A 23,780-nucleotide genomic window follows, 5' to 3' on the forward strand; every position below is an offset into this window, starting at 1 on the left:
GGGAAGGACCCTGGAGGCAGCCCGGCTAGTGCCAGCAGGCTCCCCCTCCCTGCCATGGCCACAGGGAAATCACCACCCGGTCTCAGATTTGGCATCCTACTGGTTTTTCCCCTTCCAGGATTTGTCAACAGGATTGGTTAGTATTCCTAAAAAATCCCTCAAAATCAGTAGTCATTTATATTAAAGACTCTCAATGATGTCCCATATAGGCTGTAAATCTTTTCAGCAGATAATGCCAACACAGAAGAGCAATCACTGCTTGCAGGTAACCACTGCAGCCATTCCCTGCTCCTGCAGTACCAGCGGCAGGTCCCATGACTACTCACCACCGTGTGTAATGCCCTCGGTCTTCTCCACGCAGGTACAGCAGGAGAACTGGAAGCAATTGCATTGGCTCATCCATGCGGCCCGGGTTAAATAAACCCTGCTTTTTATTAATGCTCTTTATTTCTAGTTTATACTTTTCGCCTTGTTAGACCATTTTCTTGCTCTTCATTTGAGCTTTTCATTGATAGATTTTCTAACAAGTATGAGAGGGTCAGCTATGAATTCCTTTTTCCAAGAAGAGAGACTGATTAATTGCCATGGCTATTGATATCTGTTCACCCACACGTCGTGCAGTCAGTCAAGGTTCTGTCACTGCTTGGGCATCTGTGTCACTGTCGTAGCATCATCTCTTCTATAACACTTAACCAAAAGCCACTTTCTGTGTGCTCAAGTGATGTTATTAGCCGGTTGGTCATGAGGAGCTAGTAAATTTGGTGCAATATCACCTCATTCATCTCATTCAGCTGAAACTAGCTGAACCTTTCCTGGAACAGATGCATTCCTCTGCGCTGAATTAAATGCAATTAAACTCCTGACAGTTTTCTGACTTTAGGATGGAGTTACAAAATAGCAACAGAAGTAGATCTGATAAATTGGGTATTGCGCTCATAAAGGAAAAATATTTTTTTTCTGTTTACAATAAACATTGCATATGAGCACAAAACATAACTTTTTTTCTTGCTTCAAATAAACCCACATATCCTCTCAGACCTCACACTAAGACAGCTACTCGAGGGAAATGCTGAACAGACTCAAGTAATAGCTCTATAATAAAAAATAGATTTGCAGACAGAGCTGGCTGTGTTCAGCACCATCAGAGACCTTCCTATTAATTATTTATATAGCAATATGGATTAGCATAGTACTTCACAGAAATAAATACAAAAAGAAACAAAGTCCTGTATCTCAGGAAGGCAGGGCACTGGCCGAAGCCCTGCTGGCTTTGCCGCGTGTGGCGAGTGGTCTGCAGCCAGTGCTGGGATTACCCTGCTGGTGTAACGCACTGCGTGAGAAGTGTCTGAAGAGGGAATGTAAATCTGTGAGGGCTGACATTGCCCATTGATCCGAGGCCCTGGTTAACAGCTATTCCAATTAGGTTTGGCATAGGGTAAACAGTACATGTGATTTCAAAATCCCATTAAGGATACGAATAACTTTAACCCCTAAACTCCTTTCAAAAACTAGCCAGCAAGTCAATAATTGGATCCTTTATACTTCCTACACTATATTATTAGAGAATAAGCATGTGAAGTGAGCCAAGTTCCTCACCACACAGAAGTCAATGACTCAGCTTCACCGGATTTATAAATTCCTCATCGAGTTGTGTTTTAAGAAGTCCAGATACAGCTGACTGGAATGTCCCCCTTCTGGCAGAAATTTGTGCTCCAAAGCAAAAGTGGAAACTAAAGAACCTGGAGTCCTGGTCTTGCAGCGACTCTGTCAGTAATGTCAGGCTAGACATCATTTTTTTTTTTTTTTTTAATTCAGTTTTCCTGCCAGAAAAAAACTGACTAGCTATTTCACACCATCCCTGTGATGGTCACTGTGATTATTAGTATTTCATGGTAGTCCTATGAAGATTGCATTGGCTTTGAAGATTACCAAGACTCCATCAGGCACTGTCAGATTTTTTTTTCCTAGCATAGATTTCAGGGAGGGAGCAAAAGCAGGAAGAAGCAATCAAAAATCATATCCTGACAGCAGCTGCTCACAGCAGAAAGAAACACTGCTGAAAGTATTCTTTGCTTTTTTTCTCTACAAATTTTCAGCCGGAAATCAAGAGCAAAACTACTACTTTGTAGTCCTCCAACTTTCCACAGACCACCAGCAAACTGCTGCACAGAACAGCTTGGGAATGAACCCCAGGGCTATATAACTGCAAAAGCATTAAGGACAGATGTTACGAACAAAAATTAAGGAATCCATTAAAAGACTTCTTGGTATTAATAATAACTGTGTACCACAAAAGCCTGACAGAACTGTCTTGAAGTAAAAAATAAATGGAAAATTTTAATTGCATCTTAAAATAATTCAGCTTGGGAGGGATTTCTGCAGGTGATCTAGTCTAAGCCCTTGCTCAAAGCGGAGGTAACTTCAAAGTTCGATCAGATCACACCTCAAAGGACAGAGATTGGGCAGCCTCTCTGGCCAACCTGCCCCAGGCAAAAAAGCCTGTTTACTAAGCAGTATATATAAACATTATGTATAGAAAGATTTACTGTAAAGAATGTTGACGTTTATAAATTTGCACATATTTTATGCCTACAGTACATATAATTAAATAGTAACGTGTATATAGTGAGCATATATATATATAAAGTCAGAAAAAAACCTGCAGCAGTGGAATCACTACCCACACTAAGATCCATTCCCAAATGAATGATGACTTTGAGTAATGGCAAGTTATCCCATTTTTGACAAGATTCTCAGTCATATCCCTCAGACAGTGATGGGGCAACATAACCTTGGCCATGTAGCCCTGGGATGCCATACACTGGCACATCCTCCCGTGCCAGAAGCACTTCCTAGAATGAGTCTGTTGAAATAAAATAATTCATGATGACAGCAAATTATAGATACACTGAAAAGCTGAAATGTCTAACTTCCCCTCCTTCCCTTGATCTTCCAAACTGCGGGAAGAGCTATATCCTTTCTCATCTGCCCTCCACATTGTGCAGTCCTCCTGGACAGACTATGTAGGAACTTGGGATCACGTTTCCTTGGGCAGCTCCACCTACTGGAGTGCCTCATAGACAGGGGACCGTGGGCATCATGACCACAGAGATCCCTGCCACAGAGACAGGAACCTCCAAGATCCTGAGTTTTTGCTGGTTTCCAAAATTCATATTCACAATATTGCCTCTGAAAGGCCACACGTATGACCAGGAGCCTGAATGAAACGTTAGGCTTTCTGCTGCACACTGTGGTAACGTTGAGTCCAGTGACTCTTGGGTCGCTCCTAGGCTTCTCTTGATGCTCCTGGGCATGTTCAGCAATTTCTGGCAATGTCCCTGAAATACCTGCAAGAGTCAGGAATCTGGTTCAGTTTTGCAGAAATAACATATAAGCTGTTACAAGGTCATTTTGAGAATTTCAGTTTTCATGCTAAACAACATCTGCATTTCATAGATGGTTAGGATTTCCCTCCAAAACCAGATATGAAGTTTTCACTAGCTGTTCTCCTGGACACTGGTCCCTTCTTTCCCAAATACCTTTCCTGTCTCCAACACCATTACCTGCGACAGGAGCGGCTTCTCAAATAAGAGGCACAAGAATCAATGTTTGTTAGCCCGCCTTTAACATGGTGACCAGGTATAAAATGCTAGACAAAGGACAAAGATCTATGTATTCTTTCCTGTAATTAATCCATTTTTGGTTTGACTAAAGTTTCCACTCTATTTTCAAAGAAAGAGATCACCAGTTGACTATATGTGCATTTGCATGCATAAACCCACAGTTGAATATACCTTGGTCTCAATGCAAACAGCCCCCGATACTGATCATGTTTGCCTCACTTTTCCCGATAAGAAATATGAGAATAGTTTTTGTTGGCTCAATTAATCTGGCATCTGTCCTCTGCACCCTATAAATCATTGCACATGCAAAGAAGGGCTCATGCTTTAGCAGTAGTATTGATCCACACAGACCTTTGGGTTAGGAGTAAAGCCTCTTTAATTACTTTGGCTGACTTTCAGGGTTGGGGTTTTTTTTGGTGTTGTGGGAGTTTTTATGTCATTTTTGTTTTTGTTTTTTAACAATGCTTTGGGAAGACTAGTACCATGTTTTAGTGTTGTTATCACTTAGCTTAGATTTGGAGTTTTGGTCCCCAGAGAAACACCTTCTACCTCAGCCTGGCCTGTCCATGCTTGGCATCAAAATCAGAAAAAGTCTTTCTTTTACCTTCTCTAAGGATTTGATAACCTCTACACTTTCCTTAGCCAGAGGTGTTTTGACCTTTAATTAAAAGGAAAATTTGTTGTCTTCCATTCAGAAGGCAGCAAATAATGAACTCATTAAAATGAGGTTAGTGTTCAGGCCTTAGAGCAATAAGAGCCAAAGTCTCATTAGCAGCTAACAATCCAGAACATAGCACATAAATAAACCTAATATGGCAGAGCGAAATGCCTTGGTGCATTAAATTTGAGCAGAATCAAATGTTTACAGTCAATGATGTCTGGGGCATGAAGTTTTAATGTACTTAATAAAGGAAAGCAAATTGCTTCCTATTAGGCATGAAATGTTACTGCAGAAATTGCCCCAAAAAGTTTATTATGTAAATGAAGGATAGAGTTATAATTAACAAGGACATAGCAGGAAAATATCACTTCTTCTTAATAGATGCACCAATTATGAAAAATAGAGACATTGCAGCTTCAAATTCACAAAAGATAATTATATGGATTAATGTAAAAGATGCTGAATGTAAATGCAATATAAAGAAGAAACTGTATCTTGCGATGTCACAGAGGATCCTCATTGACAAACCAAAGAATCAATTAATAAAATGAAACACGCAAGTTCTGAGAGATTCCAAGCAATTAAGGTTTCGTATTTGAAAGAACAGCTCAGATTACCTTAAAAACCCCCACACTTTGCTTAGCCTGGCACTGAGACATACCTGCTTGTCTGTGTGCAGGTGTGCTTCATGGGTCTTTCCTTGGAGAACAATAATTATTTAGCATGATCTATTTAACTGCCCAAAAACAATTCAACAGTGGGTTCCAGCTGTTGCTTTAACACACCCTTATGAGTTCAATGGGAAATGCTAATTGTATTTTCACATGCAAGTAGCTTTCCTCCACTTACAGCTCTTTTAAGCCCTGGTACTCAGAGAAAAAAAAAAGTAATCCCACTGACTCAGAGGAAAAGACACACTGGCAGCTAGAACTTAAATACTGTGGTCAGATGAAATATCCAAGAGAAAAATCTTCTCTACAAAATAAGATTTGTCATGCGTGGAGTTTTTTTGTTTTTTAAATCCACATTCCTCTATATGAATTTCCCTTCTGCTGAAGTTGTGGGCAGCACTTACCATTTCTCCCTCAGCAAAGGCAGTGAAGTCCTGAGGGTCAGCAGGTGATGGGGACAGGGACAGGTGAGCCCCCAGGGAAGAAAGGCTGCCAAGTGAACCTGGGGACAGCACGGCAGGACCTGGCAGAGCATGAATAGCTGTGTTCGCACCTGGCGATTTCCAGCTGTTAAAATTCAATAGCCCTTCTCTATCCCGCAAAACCCCTTCAGAATAAAATAAACAGCTTCCACCTTGCATGAAGGTTGCACATATCCCGGAAAGGTTTCTGGCACTGGATGCCAGGGATGCTCAGCTCCACTGTCCCAGAGCTGCCCCAGCAGCACTGCTTGCAGCTGTCCTCACAAACAGGCATGTTCACCGCTGGAAGAGTATTTAAAACATATTTATTTTAAAAAGGGAAGGCAGACACTAATCACCTATACAGAGATTTAGTTGGGGTTTTTTATATACTAAGGGTGTAGAAGATATTACCCTCTATCTCCCACAAACAGACAAGTAGTGACAAAATAAATTTGGACTGATTTAGCTGACGATATCTTCTTAGTATTAAAACTAGGTGAGGTCATGAAAATGAAGTTTAGCTGCATATTATATAAATTAATATGCATATATGGAAATTGCAATAAAAAAAAAGTCTTTAGGACCAAGCCAAATCCTGCTTGAGTGGCAGGTTTGCCCTTTAGACAGAAAAAAATGCTTGCCACACTGCAGGTTACAGGATTTACATCTTAATCCTCCCTCTGTGTTTTTAATGAGACCTCACTGGGCTGGAAGGCTTCTGCCTGTCCCACGGTTCTGTCATCTTATTGAGATGTGAGCGTGAGGGAAATCAGAGAGAAAAACTGAAGTGATATAATGACATTTGTTTCATGTACCTTCTTATACTGTATGTTAAATGTTGATAATTTCTCAAGATGTTCTGTCCTCAAAGGAATATTGAATTGATTTTGCTCAGCCCATCAGTCTTTCTTAATGTATATAAAATGCTCCAGATAGCTTGGAAAATTATGTTCTAAATTATAATGACTCATACTCTATGCTTGTGACTTTAATGGTGTCAATTTAGCGCCAGTTTTTACCAACTGGGGATTTTCCTTAGTGTCTTAGCTAACAGTGGTGCAGATCTCTAAGGTTTTTACATTGTCGTGAACATTTAGTTGTTATACGTTATGTAAATATAGTCCCCCACGTGAAACTGTCACAGGATTGAAATAATCAACTTACTGAACGTCTGGCAACACAGGCTGGAAACCATACTGCTATCTTAATATTTAATGCTAAAGCACAAGGTTTACTGTCACAAGATTACTTTATTTCCTTCAGCAAGGAAAGGAATCTTCTTGATGGCTGTTGTAGCTGCTAACCGGTATCTTTGTTTTACACCTTCCTTAACACCCACAAAATGTTTCTATTTTAAAAATTAAGGCGGATGCATGCTGTCTGACAATCTTTTGTACTACACTGCCGAGCTGCCTGGCACCCGAATGATGCCTCTTTAGAAGGTGACTGTTAGCAAACGATGCTTCGGGAGAGGCTTGTGCTCCAGCATGCACAGTGCCCATATAGCTGCACAATTAGGAGGGAGTCAGAACCTTTAAGAAGTTAATGTCCCACAGCAAATGCTGACAGCACCCGACAGCACCTCCCAACCCATTGCAATACCAAGGGAACATGATAAATCACGAGATCACAGAAACCTGACCTGGTTTAGTTCAGCTCTGCTATGGTCTAGGATCACACAAGCCATCAGGCTGCATCTCAGCTGCTTCAGCCCTGCTCTCAGTTACGCTGGACTTGAGATACTTTGGGTTATGGTCACAAGTAGAGTTTATTGTTGTTGTTTTACATTAGACCAGTGGGTTGAGCAAAAAGGTAAAACTATTTTCTTGTAATGTTAAATCTAAATTACTAATGATAATATAAAATATGACTTTTTTTTTTTTTTCAAATGAAAGGAAACATTAGCTGGACTCAGACTGTGTGTAAACCACTGCATTCATTTTGTCTTTGAACTGTGCAAGAACATGAACATTCGATCAATAGAAACGTTATTAATAGATAATGGGAAAGTTCTCAAGAGCCACATAATGGAGACATGGAAAATTGATGAAAAGAGAGCTTACAACCCATTCAACATTGGCAGGACCAATAGGGAGATAAATGCACCATCCATCTCATATATGTAGCACGTCCAGATTATGTGGGCTGGTGACTGAAAGCGGGCAGATATCTGTGCAGCAAGGGCTATCTTTAGCAGCAGTGCAGAGCTGACAACTAACAGTAAATGTAGATAGCTCACTCAGGCTGAGCCATCTCTTCTCTTTCTCTAGTGGCTGGAAATATATCCAAGAAAAAAATGGATAGGTGCAGAGACTACACCTATTTCTTCTATAAGCAATACCCTTTTCCTCCGCTTCATTTAGATTGGTCTTATCTTTCGCTTGGAGGAGAGAATAAAAATAAACAGGGATTTCACTTCTGCCATAGGTCAAAATCGGTGTTTTGCTCGTTTACACTTAAGCCTGAACTTGGTATTCAGACACAATCAAAACCTGTTTCTGCAGGTAAGTAAATCCCAACGCCTCCACATCTGGATCGCAAGTAGCTTTCCTAATTTTACTTTGGGTTTTAAGAACATTTTTATCAAGCTTTATTAATAACCCAAAGCATGGGTGACTTAGTGATTTAGCATATTGCTGCCTCTGAATGGCTGGATTCAAGTCCTGCCACAGATCACTGCAAACAGTGTATATAGTGGTCCAGGTTACAGAGCCGTGACCTACTTTGGTTCTTAGGTACTATTACTGGCATTGCTAGACCATCAACCTCTGATGGAGCAAATTAAGCTCACTGTAATAGCCTTATAAAAAAGAATGAACCCAAAATAAAAGGTGAAACATTAAAAAGATCTTTTTTGTATCTCCTCAGTTGGACGCAACTTTTAAAATGAGGCATTCCAAAAATTAATATTCTTTTTTCTAAATGCATGTTAATTTCTTATTTATTTCAGGCTTTACTAGAGACTCAAAATTTACTGCGCACTCAGGTTGCAAATTTTACCTTCAACCTTGGATTTTCAGGAAAATTTTACCACACAGGTAAGAAGGAACTTCATGCTCTCAGGTAGCTGCAGTTAAATAGGTGACAGGATTTTAAACCTAGCTTTAAACATGCCCTTTTTAAATAACACTTTGACTCAGTGGAGCAGTGGGAAATACTCATTCCACCATTTCAGCATCCAGCGTCTAATTCAGCATCCAAAGGGGCAAAGATATGCTATGGATGAGCTTCTCAGGAATACATAGATGCCCTGGGTGCTTTTCTGTGGTAGTAAATCTTAGGGTTATAAAGGAGGCAAAGTAGCTGCTAAGGTATCTGTAATTCCACAAAAGACAGGACAGCACAGAAGATCTACTAAGGTTTTTCCAGTGTGATATGTATGATGGAATATAAAAGATTGGGAAAATCGTGTCTCATAACCTCTGAAGAGGCAGAGGTGTTTGAATGGGATGCACGAGATTGTGTTATGACTGTAAGGGTAATCTATCTCAGTGGTCTGCAAATCGGGAGGGATGATAAAAGGAAAACAAGATGAAAAGGAATTTGTATTGAAACCCTGCTCCTTTCACACTCCGTGGAGTACCAAGTTGCACACCTGCCACTGCGTTACCGTGGAGGACTAGGTGCTTTTACATCTCCTCATGACTCCTTTCTCTCCTTTGCTCCATTTCTCCACAGCACACTGCCCCTTTTTTTTATTTTTTTTAATTTTATCCCCCCCTGCCCTGCCCCCTCACCCCCCCACCCCATTTGGCTGCACCACCACTTCAGGCTTCCCTCTGAGATACTGAGCCAGGCTGCTCCCTAGTACTGCTAAGGCAAGAAAAACCATACAGTAACTCACTTTAAAGGGAGACACCTCCTGCTCTCCTTTCCAAGCACCATACCCTTCTTACCTTTGAAGACCAGCTCCAAAATCTTCAGCTGTCAACCCATTCAGCCACATTTGGTGGCATGCACTGAGTGATGCTAGGGAAGCTGAGAATCTAATCTGGAGCAGAGGAGGAAGCATTACAGCAGCCAGAGGATGGGAGGGTCAGTGGGAAAACTGGGAACGGTGCAGTCCCAGCTGCCACAGGCCATGAGGTAGCTGTGGATTAAGGCAAGCCACCCCTCTTGGTGTAGGCGTAGTATAGTAGTACTCCAATTTTCATTGCCGGTATTTCAACACCAAACGGACGAGCTTACCCAGTTCTTAGGTTTCACCACCCATTAGGAGAGTACAGAGGTCCCTGGGAGAAGGGGAGATGGGGAAGCATCTGAGGAATGAGTAGAGAGAAGGAAAACAAAATTATGTATTTGTATCACTGTCACTTTCAAAGTCCAGTTCTTAGGTTTCACCACCCATTAGGAGAGTACAGAGGTCCCTGGGAGAAGGGGAGATGGGGAAGCATCTGAGGAATGAGTAGAGAGAAGGAAAACAAAATTATGTATTTGTATCACTGTCACTTTCAAAGTCCAGGCTGTTTTCCCCTTGTGCAAGCACATAATGCCAAGCAACTGCTGCCCAGGAAACCTTACTGACTAAAGATATAGGACAGAGAGCCTGAGAAAAATGAGAAGTAGAGAGAGATGGAATTACTTGCCTGGAGTCATATAACAAGCCAGTGGCAGACCTGTGATTAGAGAGCAACTTCGGAGACAGAACTTCAGTATTCTCCTCACTTCATCTTGACCTGCCTGTGTAGTTATTCCTTCTGGAGATTAATTGGACACACACGTAATACAGAAAAATAAACAAAAATAGCCCAAGGCCCTGAGTCACTCTAAAGTAGGATGCTGCTGGGTTGTGGCCATCTACACAGTAAAGCTGGTATCAGTCATGCCAGTGTCCACTGCACAGAAAGGTAATTCAAGGAGGGTGAGAAGGTGGAGAAAGATCATTCATTATAAATACCGTGAGATACTGAACAATGGCTGGCACAAAACATGCTACCTTTCTACAAAATCAAACTCTGGACCTGCTGGTACCTTATATCTTTGTTCATCCCAATGGCCTCCACACTGCTGTCCCAGGTTTTCTTGCCCAGCCGATCTAGCGCTGACCAGTTTCAGATTTGCTACTGCTGTAGAGAGGGAAAATAGGAGAATGTGCATGTGTGCCTGTCCTCCTAAGGCTCTCGGGTCTTACAAAAATAGCACAGAACTACTTAATGACTTGAAGCATGTCACTGCCACCATTAAGGGACCTGCTGCTGCCTGCACTCAGCAATGCATCTGAGTATTTAAGTGAACACTTCATTTACATGTCGGTGGTGGCATTTTGTCATATCAGCTTAGTGGAAAGGTTTCAAAGTATTCTCCATGCAATATACACTTTATTGACTCATTATAAATAAAACACAGAAAAGTATTCTTTAATTACTGTAAATGTGGCTTCTTTACCCAGAGAGGTTTTTAGCATCAGATATTCAACATGTTTTATTAGCGCACCACAACTGCTGTGCCTTACTGACTGCCTTAATGCGTGATTTTGCTCTCCTTTCCAAAACTTGGATCATTTTATAACTACAGGAGGGAGATGAGCATGGGAATGTGTTGGCAGATTAAACAGTTATACATTTTCATCAAAAGATGTTGCTGACATCTGTACCACAAGTACCAGCTCTAGTTGGCATGCCGGCTCACAAGTACAATAGCTGATGCATTGGCCTCACTGCTCATCATTACCACCACTGTTCCCTTCTGGGGCACTGGTAGTTGTAACACTATTAGCAAAATCTGAGTATACCCTATTAGTTATTCAGTTTTAGCAAACACTTTCTACTCGTTCATGCTGTGGCAATAGAAATTAAGATGTTCTCAGGATTTGCATTTAAGATTTACATAATTATTAATAGCAACTTCAAACTTAGTTTTGGTTTTGAGCTCAGAAGAGACCTCTAAGTTATGGCTGTAGTTTTAAAATATGGGATTATTTATTATGCGCAAACAAACTCTGAATTATTACCTACCTGTATAAAGTGCATACTGCATCTCAAAGCAGATATACGTTCACTTCCTTGATTGTAGATCTACTGCATTTTTCAGATTTTACATTAAAATGAAGATAGAAAGTTACATAAAGAATGCTGATTGTACAAGAAATGGAATCCTCAAAATCCCTTGTTTTGCTTCTAATACTCTGAATAAGGGATTGGGCAAAAATATTTAAACCATATAAGCACTCACCAAACCCACCATTAAACCTTTGCATGAGTTTTTTTGAATTTATAAAATTGAACAATACTTGTTTTATAGGTTTGTAAAGAAAATTATCCTCAAAAGCCACACCACCACCAAATGTTAAACTTCCAACCGTTCTATTCCAGCTCTGCCATTACAGGGTGGGGTTGTGGTTTTTTTAAAGTGAAAAGGGTTATGCTTTATCTTGTTTGATTTTTGTTGTGGTAAAAGAAAGTGCAAAGTTTGATTAGTTGTATCAAAATTTACAAAGAAATTAGTAGGAAAAAATAGGGGTTTAAAATAATGAATTTATTTCAAGAACCACAGCCTACTTCAAATATTAATAAGGCACTAAATTATATTTCAACCTAAATCTTATGTCAAATGATTGTAGTTCTTTATACATTTCAAATACCCGCTTTTTTTGCTTTTCATCCCTATCTTCAGTTTTCTACCTTTAGGTAAGCAAAGAGATCTTCAATGGCTTCACAAAATCCCAGCCCTTTCTCTTCTCTCCTATGTCAAAAGCCTGCATTAGGTTTCCTCTCCTAATCACATTCCCTTTGCATGTGTCTGGGTGACTGCAAGCGAACCACATACCCCAAAACACAAGAAAGCGATCATTCCACAGATGCTGCACACAGAAGTTTTGCACAAAGGAGCAGACATTCACAGAAGGAGCAGTCATCCTTCCTTTATTTTCAGTAAGGAATTACCTCGTAAACAAGGTTGTTTTTTTTTCCAGCAGCACTCCCGTCAGTGGGAGCAACTTTCTTAGAACTTGCGGAGTGCTGCAAAGAGGGGAGTGAAGCGATTCAGTGACACCAGGAGAAAGTTTCAAAGTAGTGCTCTCCTTGTGTAGTAGTATTCTTCAAAAAGCACTGCAGAAGTGAAAAATAAAAATAAAGTGCTGAAGTGCACACACCGACCAGCCAGCTCTGCATGTTCCTGCCTCATGCCACAAAAGCAGTGACACCCACAGAGTGTTCTCTTCCAAGTAGTTTTGCAAAACGTTGAAAGGCTTGTAAGAAAAGATACTTACATTTGCATCAGTATACTGATTCTGACAATTCTTTAACTGCAGCTAAATAAAAGCAATTATAAAAGCATTTAAATGGTGAAGGAACAAGAAAGAAGACTGCTAATAAACTGAATATTGTTCAGTAATTTGAGGGCGAAGTTACTAAATGTACCTTAGCCTTTCCAGTTTGAAAAAGCACTGCAGACCCACATCTGCAGATGATGGAAGCAGCATTGTATCATTTCTCAAATGGAAGCTTTTCTTTGTTATAACCACACACTTGCTTCTGCCTGAAGCAGACACTCCTCACTAACATAGGAATTTGTGTTGTTTTTACTTCAAGATTAATCCTGGGAAAAACTGAATACTGAACCATAGGAAACAACATTTGGAATCCCTTTGCCATTACAGCTTCATGTTTTCCACCTCATTGTATTTTGAAACTATTGCAAACTTGTTTCACACTTTACCAGGAACTACCAGATTTCAATTTACTGAGGCTGATAACAAGGTAGATACAAGTGTGTGTAGGGGGTGGGTGGGTGGGTGGTGGCATTGGTATCAGTACACTTTGTACTTAACAGTGACATTATTATCAGGACAAGATGGAAAATGACTGATGCATGCTGAACTTTTAAATACTGGTTGAACATCGTCTTTGGTCTGCTTTTCAAAAAGTTCACTGCTTAGAGACCTGGCAACCAGCAATAATATTCCTGATACTGCTTTTTCCTGTTAAATCCAAGTTGTCAGGTTATGTGATAAAAAGGTAGTGTGGTATTAAAATCAAGCTAATACAGAAAGTGTGGTGTGTTGTTTTTTCAAGATCACATGCACTAAAAAGAAATTTTTTAAAATCAGACTGTTTTTAGGTAATATTCACTTCTTTAGAAACATAAAAATAACTCCGGATATTTTAGCCAGCAGCTCTGTATCTCATACAGAGACCAGCTTATCCTCACCAGAAGGGTTGTCCAGCATTGGAACAGGCTGCCCAGGGAGGGGGTGGAGTCACCATCCCTAGAGGTATTTAAAAGACACATAGATGTGACACTTAGAGACACGGTTTAGTGGTGGACTTGGCAGTGCTGGGCTAGTGATTGAACTCAATGATCTTAAAGGTCTTTTCCAACCTGAATGATTCTATGACTCTGGCACACACCTCCCTGTGATGCCACCTTGACCAGCTACAGCCATGCAGCAACTGGCAAGACCAAAGCAGGTTCATAGAAGCCCATCCAATCTGCACCTTCATGGGGAGCCTGAACTTCTAAATACTCCTACTGCAGTACATAGCACAACAATCAGCCCTTGAAAATGAATTCTTGTGAGAATTACTATCAGTTAAAATTGTGAATAGAATAGGAACAGAGAGGGATAGTTACCACCAGCAGTAATTCACCTCACTCCTTTTGTGATATGGTAGAGCCTTTCTACAGCACAGGGAGACGTTCAGGCCAAGGACAGCAGGTTTTACAGCAGCCTCTTCTGTGTTTACAAAACAATAGAATGGACTTTTCCTGCCGTTGCTTTTTTATTACCTTCTTTTTTTGTTTCTTTCTTTTGCAGGGACTGAAGAGGAAGATGAAGGTGATGACCTGCTGTTGAGGTCCGTGAATGAGTTTTGGTGGTTTCCCCATATGTGGAGTCACATGCAGCCTCATCTCTTCCACAACGAGTCGTCACTGGTGGAGCAGATGATCCTCAACAAAGAATTTGCAATAGTGAGTAGAAGTCGCCAAAAGATTCACTGGGATACCTTTGCATATTGTAGCTATGCTTTCCAAACTGTTTTTATGTTTATCTATATTATACACACACATATATATTTGCATAGATATGCAAATAAGGCAGCAAGATTATAAACTCAGCCCCAAAAAAAGCCTTTCTGTGGTTTAAATTTGGGCTTAATTTTGTCTTAGCGTTTTTCACTGACATGGGCTTTGTGGAGAGGTAGCAGCCCTTCACCCAAGCAACCTTACGAGACCATAGGGATCAGCAGCAGTGACATCTCAGCAGATATCAGCTGGCCTTTTAAGCTTTAGGAAGGGGGTTATTATACAAGTTATCAGCTTCCTGAAGTCTGGTGCAAACATCTTCAATAGGGGAGGAAGAAAGTTGCAGAGAACCCTGAGCATTGCGTGTGGTTTGTGAGAAATATTGAAGCTAACAAAGCAAGTAAGAAGAGCGGCTGGATTTCACTGTGCTTTTTTTCAGATGATCTGCTTGAAAATCTCCTTTTTACATAGCTAACCTGTTGCTAATATTTATAGATAATGTTTCATTTTTGCTCATTTGTGTTGTTAACTTACAAGAGCTATCTTCCTCCTAGCTTCACCCAGAGTTCAGAATACTTGTACCATTTAGAGTCCTTTCGGAGTAATTCTACCTGCTTATTAAGCGTGACAAAGAAAACCTGAATTCTATACATGCTTGCTTTGGAACAGACACTGTATGGTCTTTGACAAGGCATAGAAATGCCAAGCAACCAGAGCCACTCAAAAGAGCAGAGTGACACAGCAGGGCTTTCTCTGCTGCTTCGGGAACACAAAGCTCAGCCCTTTGCAGCTCCGAAAGGCCAGCCAGCAGCTGCCCCTTCCTCCCATCCCACACGTGAGCCAAGGCGCATCAGGGAACCAGCAGATGCCTGAACAAACAGTTGGAAATTATTTATTCCCTTGTTTACAACAATATTTTCCTAACAACCTTTAAAGAAAATTCATTAAAAATAGCTTAACTGTTTACTCCTCTTGCCAGGTGTACCCCCTTCTCCTGCTTAGCAGCCTGTTAGCACAGAGGCATTTTGGGTGACTTTTCCTTTCTACAGTTCTGCTTTGCTGTCAGCCTTCGCTTCTGGCATGGCTTTGTTCATGCCTTTTGTGCAGTCTGGCCCAGAGACCAAAGTATAGTTAGGATTTTAAATGTAAGAGTAATTTTTAAAATAATCTGTATCTCAAAAATACATCGCCCATTCTTCTTTAAACCTATAGGGAAAATCTCCTAGCATTTTCATGAAACATGAAGTCCTCCAGGTCAAACCACCTTTAGGAGTAAAATCTATAGCATAGTGTGAAAACAAGGCTTCTAATAGAATCTTTTTGCAACTTGAACTACAGAAAGATAAACTCCATGTCCCTATCATCATTGAAGGGTAGAGACTCCTTCGGGTGCCTATAAATAAGGAGCTGATGTCAGTGAAAGGCTGCTGTTATTACAGTTTTATTTCCTGCTAACACTTGGACAGGGGTTGTACGAACCTCTTAACCTTGAATCTATATGAGCTGTACAATTTACTTACAAGAACATTTCTTTTCAAAAGGCTTCCTGTGAAATTCTCTCTGTGGGAGAAATTTATCTTCCTGATATGACAACCTTCCTGATAGCTATCAGAGAGGTCCCAGCCATGACTTCAGAGTAGTTTTGCATCCTCCCCTGCTTTCTTATCCTCAGCATCATGTTTTCTTTGGGAAAGGAACTCCCTGTTCTACCACTGTGCTTCTGTAATTCCTCCAGAGTTAAAAGCAACTCCCTTTTCATTCTTCTTGGACTTCACAGCGTGGATCCAAATTTAAATCAGAGATCTAGAACAATACATAGAAAATCTGCTTGATGTTATGAATGTTTTGTTTGTGCTCTAATATCTTTCTTTAGTATTATACTCAGGGAAACACAGCTTGATGTTGATGCCATTTTCTATTGCATTTTCCATTTATTGACCATATCCTCCCTACCTCCTGTTTTAGCAGCAGGTAGAGAAGACACTTTGTGTCAGTTTCTGGAATAAAAGCTGCAATAATCATTTAGAAGTATGACCATATTCATTCTTCACCTAATGTGGTGTTTCTTTGTTCATTTTTCGAAAAACATGGGTAAGAAGGTAACAGGGTCTTCAGGAACGGAGAGCACTAAGACGACCAGTCAAGGTTGCTTTAGGACCCCAAATATCGCAATAAAAAAATCTGTTCATTAAGACCTGTTGGCCCTTCCTGGCTTTGTCACCTTAGAATAAAGCTAAAACACATCATGCTCTCAGGAAACCTGCACCCAAATCCTATCACAGTCAACAGGTTTTCCATGTGAGGGAGTCTGGGGTCGACATTGTTCACTGAGGGGAAAGGTTTCATAAAAAGAACATCCTTCTCTTGAGTATTGTGGGTTAAAGTCAAGCTTAATAAATAGAAACCATTGCACCTGAAACAGTATTTCATGGATATTATCCCATGGAACTGTAAGTGTACATAAATAAGCATAAGTTTTATTGGCTTTTCTATTTACACTGTATGCATGATCTTTGGTTTGCAGGAGCTCAAATACACATACAGTCTGCTGAATACAGGCAAGAAATACAGGTGTTAAGAGCTGGCAACTGTATAAAAGGCCTCATTCTGTTTTACACAGATTTATCTGTACCTTATAATGATGCTCTATAAAATAGGGGCTTACAATTGCAGCCTGCCTCAAACAGGTGTATCACAAAATACATGTGGAAATCATATCTAAACAGTTTTGTATACATTCAACTAATTGCTAATTAGGTATCTAATTGCCTTGATTTCAGTGCAGATATGTATACCTCTGTGTATCTGTGGCTTAGTAAAATCAACAGTCTTAAAAGGATTCCCTTACATGTGACTTGCTTCTGAACCAGGAGACTGCCTTTAATAAGAGCATTCCAAATTACTTTATGTGTCCCTAAGATATTTATCATTGTTTCATGCCTAGTTGGTGAGAGGAAGAGGCTTTTTCACACCTTTCATAAATGTTACTGCCCCTCTGCTCTGGATCCAGCAGGCAGCACGGCAAGTGCCTGGCGAAATCCTTGTCCACACATGCCCAAATGATGGGCCCCACAGCTTCCCTATTCCCAGCCCCATCCCCACAGCCCTTGCTGCCAAACCTCTTCTCAAGCTCTCACGATATCCTCAGCCTCCGAGGAACAAGAGCCAGAGATTTTTAACTGTGGTGAAGTAGCAGGCTACCCAGAACTTTGCTACCCCAGTGTCATCTTATTTCCATAAATATGAATGGTATGCTTCAGAGCCCTGCTAAGGAAATGGCAAATTACACTTATTTTGATTATCAATTGGGTTTGACTTGATCATGTTTTGTGATTTTGGGAGGGGGGTTTGGTGGTTTGTTTTTTGTTTGTTTGTTTTGTTTTTATATCAGAGGATGCCAAAATCCTTTAAAGACACTAAGGGATAAAGCCTTGGATTAAATTTTGCAAATTGATAATATCTCAAGTATTATTCTCCTTGTTTATACACAATGCAAATGATACACAAAGAGGTAAACAAACTGTGCAAACAGAAGTCTCTGGTAGTACGTCTTCCAAAAATAAATTGAACCAAGTTTTCTGTGCCATCCTTTAATCACAAGATATCCTTCCTCTCCCCGTTGTACATTCATATCTGACAAAACCACATAGACTATATTTAATCCAAAGCCTATAGCTCTTTATTTTGTTACTCAATTTGTTTGCTCAGTGATTATCTTCTGTGCTCCTTTGTGAGCACATGTGCCCAAAGTATGGTAGAGATAGGACAAAAACTATCATCGACTGTAAAAAGGTAGCTGTGATCTGATATGAAGAAGTGAGGGAGATGCGTACAAAAAAAAAATATCAGTTCAGAGCCTGTCTAGTCACACTGCTTGGCTTCAATCTCCTGTTTATAAACCAACTACAGATGCACAATAGCATTTCCTCTGCCTAAAACTTTTGAGCTGCCAAAACCACAAAGAAACCATGAGCTTTTAATATACCAATTAAATACCAAGAACATGAAGACCACTGACCACATACCAAAGGCAAAGTATCTACATGTGATGAAGAGTCTAATTTGTCCCGCTATTAATATCTGTCATTAATGTTGTGAAGGAGAGATGCCCACTAGAGGTTGCCACTAAAAATGCTCTGTAAGTGGTCTGCATGTATAGGGTAACATTACTCTGTGTGGACAGGATGAGTTTTATTCTGCCTAACGTTAAGGTCCTTCTGAAATAGTCCATCTTCATGAGTGCTTTTGTCCATACCAGGAGTGTGCTTTGACAGCACATCTCTGCCTCTACTTTTTCAGCTTTATTTGCTACCACACACATGCAGAGTCTACACATTTCCTAGTTCTATATAGCTTCCCCAGTGCTAGACCACCTTTCTTCATTTCATGTCCTCAGAAACCTAAGATCTTAAATCTCAACATCTCTGCCTCTTGGTAGCCTGCAATGGTGTGAAGCACGCCTATAACAGGAGTCATGGTGATACCTGGGAGGCTCCTATGTAAGACTGGTGAAAAGCTGGCTTTTTCCTATGTCACTGTCAATCCTGGAATGACGCTGACACCAGAAAACCCACTTCATTAAGACCCTTTGTACTCTGCTTGGTGCATTGTACAGCCACGTGGTGAGGAAACACACCACAGAGATGAAAAAACAGCAGCGAAAGCAAATATCAATGTACAGAGCCCCTATATCTCAATAACAATCACCTCTTGTTTGCTGAACAGTCTTGTCTAGCCAGAGAGCTTGTAAACAGATTTTTAAAGTTTAGAATTGAACTAGAAGTAATCAAAGGCTGAAATATTTATTCAATAAAAATTATACAGAAATATAACCCTTGAGAATAAAAATCATGCATCCATAAAGGGTAAAATACAGCACAACATTTTTGTGAGTGCTGACAAGCAAGGAAGTAGCAAATTCATTTATCAAATAAGAGAAACTTTACTAAGTATTTTAAACTGACATAGTAACATACAATCTCTTCTAGGAAATCTCACCCATGTTCAGCAATATTAGAAATATATCCCAGTACTAAAAGTATGCAAAGCTGATATAAATCTTAACTTCAGAAGGTAAAATCTTAAAAAAGTACATTTACTCTATCACCTACTGTTGAACAAATTCAAAAGGCTTCGCAAACTTATCTGAGGTTGCATTGTTACATTTTTCATCTAACAAAAGTTTTTACACCAAAGGCAATATTGCAGTTTAACTGTGTGAAAAGATCTACAGTAGGCATATGATTTAATAAAATAAAATAAAAGGTCTTTCTCTGACAATGGCCAATAGTAGATGTTTCTGTAAAACAAATCAGAGATCTTTAAGAGCCAGAATGCCATTGTGTTGCAACAGTTTTAGTTTTCATTTCATTTTATTTTGTACTGCATTTTAACAAGGACATATAATATTTGGTGAAATCAAAAACTAGAGGGTTTCTGCCGGACAAGGTCCTGCTAATAGAAACAGTCAATCTTCCATATGATGGTTTTTACTCACATTTCCAACATCTACTCACAGAAAAACTGCTGTAGGGAAGCAAACTTGCTTGTTGCAAATATGCCTCCTTCCGGAGAGCAGCGCTCATTCTGCATTACCTGCCTTTTCTCCAGCAGAGGCGTTTTGCACAAGTGCAGAATAAGTAAACACAGCAACTGCTGACTGATGGCAAGTGCAGCTCATTTTGGTATGAATAGGAAGGTCAAAAGAGGTTAGAAGTTTCAAATAAATCTTCACTCGCTTGAACGAAGACGATAATTGAGAGAGATAAGCAGCCTTGGCAGATTGCTTCAGCCTTTCAGATCACCTGTAGAAGTACCTGTCCTATGCCTGGGCTCTGGGCAAGGTAACTTTGGAGGAGGCAAAGATGAGCCAGGCTGCATGGCAAGACTGTAAGTCTCCAATTCCCATTGCTCTGGCTTGGGTGCATCAGCACACGTGTGAGATAGCAGCTCCCCAGGCTCTTCCCTGGGAAGCAACTGCCGCTGGCCAGATGTGCTGGCTACATGCAGGCATCAGAAGGAGGGTTATTTTGAGCTGGTATTAGTATGATCCACACAGCATGTGCTCACTGGTGCCATGGTACACAAAGGACATGAGACGTACTCCTGGAAAGCATCCTCTAGCCTGGTCTAGCTCTTAAAACAAGGCAGGTTGTATGCTCCGAGACCACTCCATGATGCAAACCAGTGCATAGGAAGTAGCAACAACTCAGGGAATTTTCTGCCAAAACCAGAACTATGGTTTTAATCATCTTCCCTCATCTCACAGGTTGTAGCAGTGATCCTCCTTTAATGCTGAACTCATCCAGAACACTGCTGTAGCTTCAGCTTACAGGCATTTAAACTAGAGCTGACAGGCTCTCAATGCACAAGTAAAATAGGAATACAAATTTAACCTGTCCAAAATCAGTGGCTCTGGGGTCCCAGCTTAAGCATGCAAAGGAACATGATGCTGCTCTTCTCAGTGCCAAAAAGGTGCTGAAATTTTCCAAACCAAACACATGCACAAAATTTTTGAACAAATTTTGAAATTAAAAAAAAATTATAGAAGTCTTAGATGTAAAAATAATAAAATCCTGTAGGAAATTTTTGCTTAGAATAGATAAGGAAATGTACTCACTACAGGCATCTCCTATTTTGCCCAATAGCTCAGATTCAAACATACACTCCTCCTTTAACATTAGTTCTCAATCCTAAACTAAATTGAATAACAAAATGAGAGGGGAAAAAGGAAAGGGAACAACAGAAAACACTGGAAGACTACATACAATATTTAATTTACCCAAGTAAACTGAACATGGAACTGACCAAAGAAAATCTGATTATTTGTTAGTTGTTTCTTCTTAAAGTCACATTTGGAACCCAAGTGACGGACATGTATTTGTGTGATGAACTATGTAGCGTGCAGGTTTTATTCAGAGGCTAATTAGCTTTTTATATTGGGAACCTGTGAAAAGCTGCTTTATATTATTTGTGAATGGCACATTACCATTTCACTATTCTGTTGCTATGGCAATACCAGCAGCACATAGTAAGTAAACAGGATTTTACATGTATTTGCCCAGATACCTACTTTAGAACATATCATTCAGAGCAGCATTCATTATCTAGCTCAGGACACATTTGCCTTACATTTACATGTCTCTATACTCCCTAACAGAGGCTTAGAGTTTCAAGTTGATACAGTATATGTAAGTTAACACAGTGTATTTGACAGCGTAAGCATCATAGACTACTCAGGCAGAGTAATAAATGGTCAGATTTTTCAGAAATGTTTAGATATAGCTTTTTCCTTTATACATGTTGATGACAAAAAAAAAATAGGGAAAAGAGTGATTTAACACTTCTCATTATAGAGCTATTCCTCATTTCATCCTTAAATTGACTCATGCCTTTCAGGTAGGTGACAACATTGATAAGCAGAAATTACATTTTGCTCTGAGTAAATTGCAAAACAGTGAATTTGGGTTTCTTTTTTTCAAGATCATCCAGTAACCCAAGATCTTTACTAATAAGGAATGGATAAATTGAAGTGGTTGTGTTATAAGATGTATGTACAAGCATTCCCTACAAATTTAACTTAATTTTTGTCAATGAGCGAAAAACCTTTCTGCAAAGTACTTGAAGATGCCCAACAGAACTTGCTGTTCCTGGAATTCAAGTAATCAGCAGTTCTTGGATAATGTGAGCAATAGGAAGGACAAAATAAAAAAACATGAAAAAATAATTGTCTCACATTGCAGCCATTTCCCTCTGATCATCAATTTTATATGAACAGAAAACAGCTGATGTAGTACCAGGAGTAAAATTAATTCAGTAGACACCCGGAGTGCAGGAAGGGATCTGGTGAGAGCCAGAGCAGCAGGACAGTCTTGCAACCTGGAGATGTCATGGGAGAGTTCAAAAGGGCTCTTAGTGGACCTACTGGAAATGAGCCTGGGCAGAAGAGTCAGGACACAGCCTTTCTGCCTGCCAGTAGCTGGTAACAAATGCTGGATGCGCTTCTGAACAGTCACTCAGACCAATGAAACCAATTACTTTGTTTTCACACATGTAGCTTACCCTTCAAATAATTTGCTCTCTTTTCAATATATCCTGGTCTATAGATGTGGTTATCAGGCCTCATAATCAGATAGGGTTTTCAGACAGCCCATGCTAAATCAGGAGCTGGAGGGATGAGGAGCACAACGAAGGCAGGAGAGCGTCCGGAATGCAGGGAACATGCCCACTCACACTAAATCATCTTCCTTAATTCCTTCCGCCTGCACATTAACTACCTCATTGTGCCACCGGAAGATATTTTCAAGATAACCTATAAATTATATTCATGGAAATGTACATATTTCCTCATAGAAATAGAGCTATAATAAATATTTATGAAATGAAAAATGTCTGTCAAACACCAGTTTGCTACTACCTTAATACCATGGAAAAAATATAAGCAGATTTAGAAGCTACAAGGGATATTGATTTATTTGTGTTTTAAAACAGGAAGGAATCTTGCTCTCATTCCAGAAATAGGAAACAAAAAATCCCACATATGTCACTACAACATTTTTTTTTCACCTGTTTACTGCTCTAATGCTGTTTGATAACTTAGTAAATAAACAGCATCGGCTTACTGGATTGCCTTTAAAAAGAACCAAACAGGTAGCATGCATATTAAAATACAGACAGTATGTAATGAACGGGGCAGCAAATCTATTCCATGTAACAGTAACGCAACATAATTCAAGAGGATTATTTATCACTCTGCAGTTATCAAACTGTAACTCCAGTTCCCCCATCTCTCCTCCACTTTTAGCTCACGCTACATACAAATAGATACAAGTTTGTCCAAGGACAACTGCTTCTCCAACACTGCTGCCTGCAGGAAAAATAAGCTTTGAATAATTACATGTTCTTTTACTGTTCCTAAATATATTCCTCCCTCTGCTTTGCCACAGGAGCATGGCATACCGACTGCCATGGGGTACGCGGTGGCTCCACATCACTCTGGGGTCTACCCAGTTCACATCCAGCTGTATGAGGCCTGGAAGAAGGTCTGGCACATCCGAGTGACCAGCACAGAAGAATACCCACACCTGAAGCCTGCACGGTACAGACGGGGCTTCATCCACAATGGCATCATGGTACACTGCATTTCCATGCTTCATAGCAATACTACTTTAAGTGACTCAAAAGTGTGCTATTTTTACCAAAGGCTTCAAGTTTTACAGTAGTCATTAAAATTCTCTGTGATCGAGGATTTGTAAGGGTGCCAGAATAGTGCATTTTTTATGCAGCCAGTTTTTCTAAATAGTCACACAACTCGGGCAACTGCAAACATTATCCTCAGAAACCAAACGTACCTGTAGTCCCATCAACTATCAACAGAGTTACAAACACATACTTTGAA

At 40.1% G+C, this 23,780-nt stretch overlaps 1 protein-coding gene across 5 annotated transcripts in view; it reads left to right on the top strand.

Moving 5' to 3' along the window:
- LOC102051855 (bifunctional heparan sulfate N-deacetylase/N-sulfotransferase 4) overlaps positions 1-23,780 on the top strand; it is a 160,981-nt gene that overhangs the window by 92,231 nt on the left and 44,970 nt on the right. For 4 of the 5 annotated variants that reach the window (XM_027797549.2, XM_027797547.2, XM_005433759.3 and 1 more), the window contains 3 exons: positions 8,370-8,457; positions 14,175-14,329; positions 23,329-23,514. In XM_027797549.2, coding sequence (XP_027653350.1) covers positions 8,370-8,457; positions 14,175-14,329; positions 23,329-23,514 — 429 coding nt within the window. Of the gene's footprint in view, positions 1-7,817; positions 7,924-8,369; positions 8,458-14,174; positions 14,330-23,328; positions 23,515-23,780 lie in introns of those variants that run through there. The other variant, XM_027797550.2, reaches the window with a different exon arrangement.

This window comes from Falco cherrug, chromosome 1, assembly GCF_023634085.1.
Source record: "Falco cherrug isolate bFalChe1 chromosome 1, bFalChe1.pri, whole genome shotgun sequence".
NCBI classification, from domain to species: domain Eukaryota; kingdom Metazoa; phylum Chordata; class Aves; order Falconiformes; family Falconidae; genus Falco; species Falco cherrug.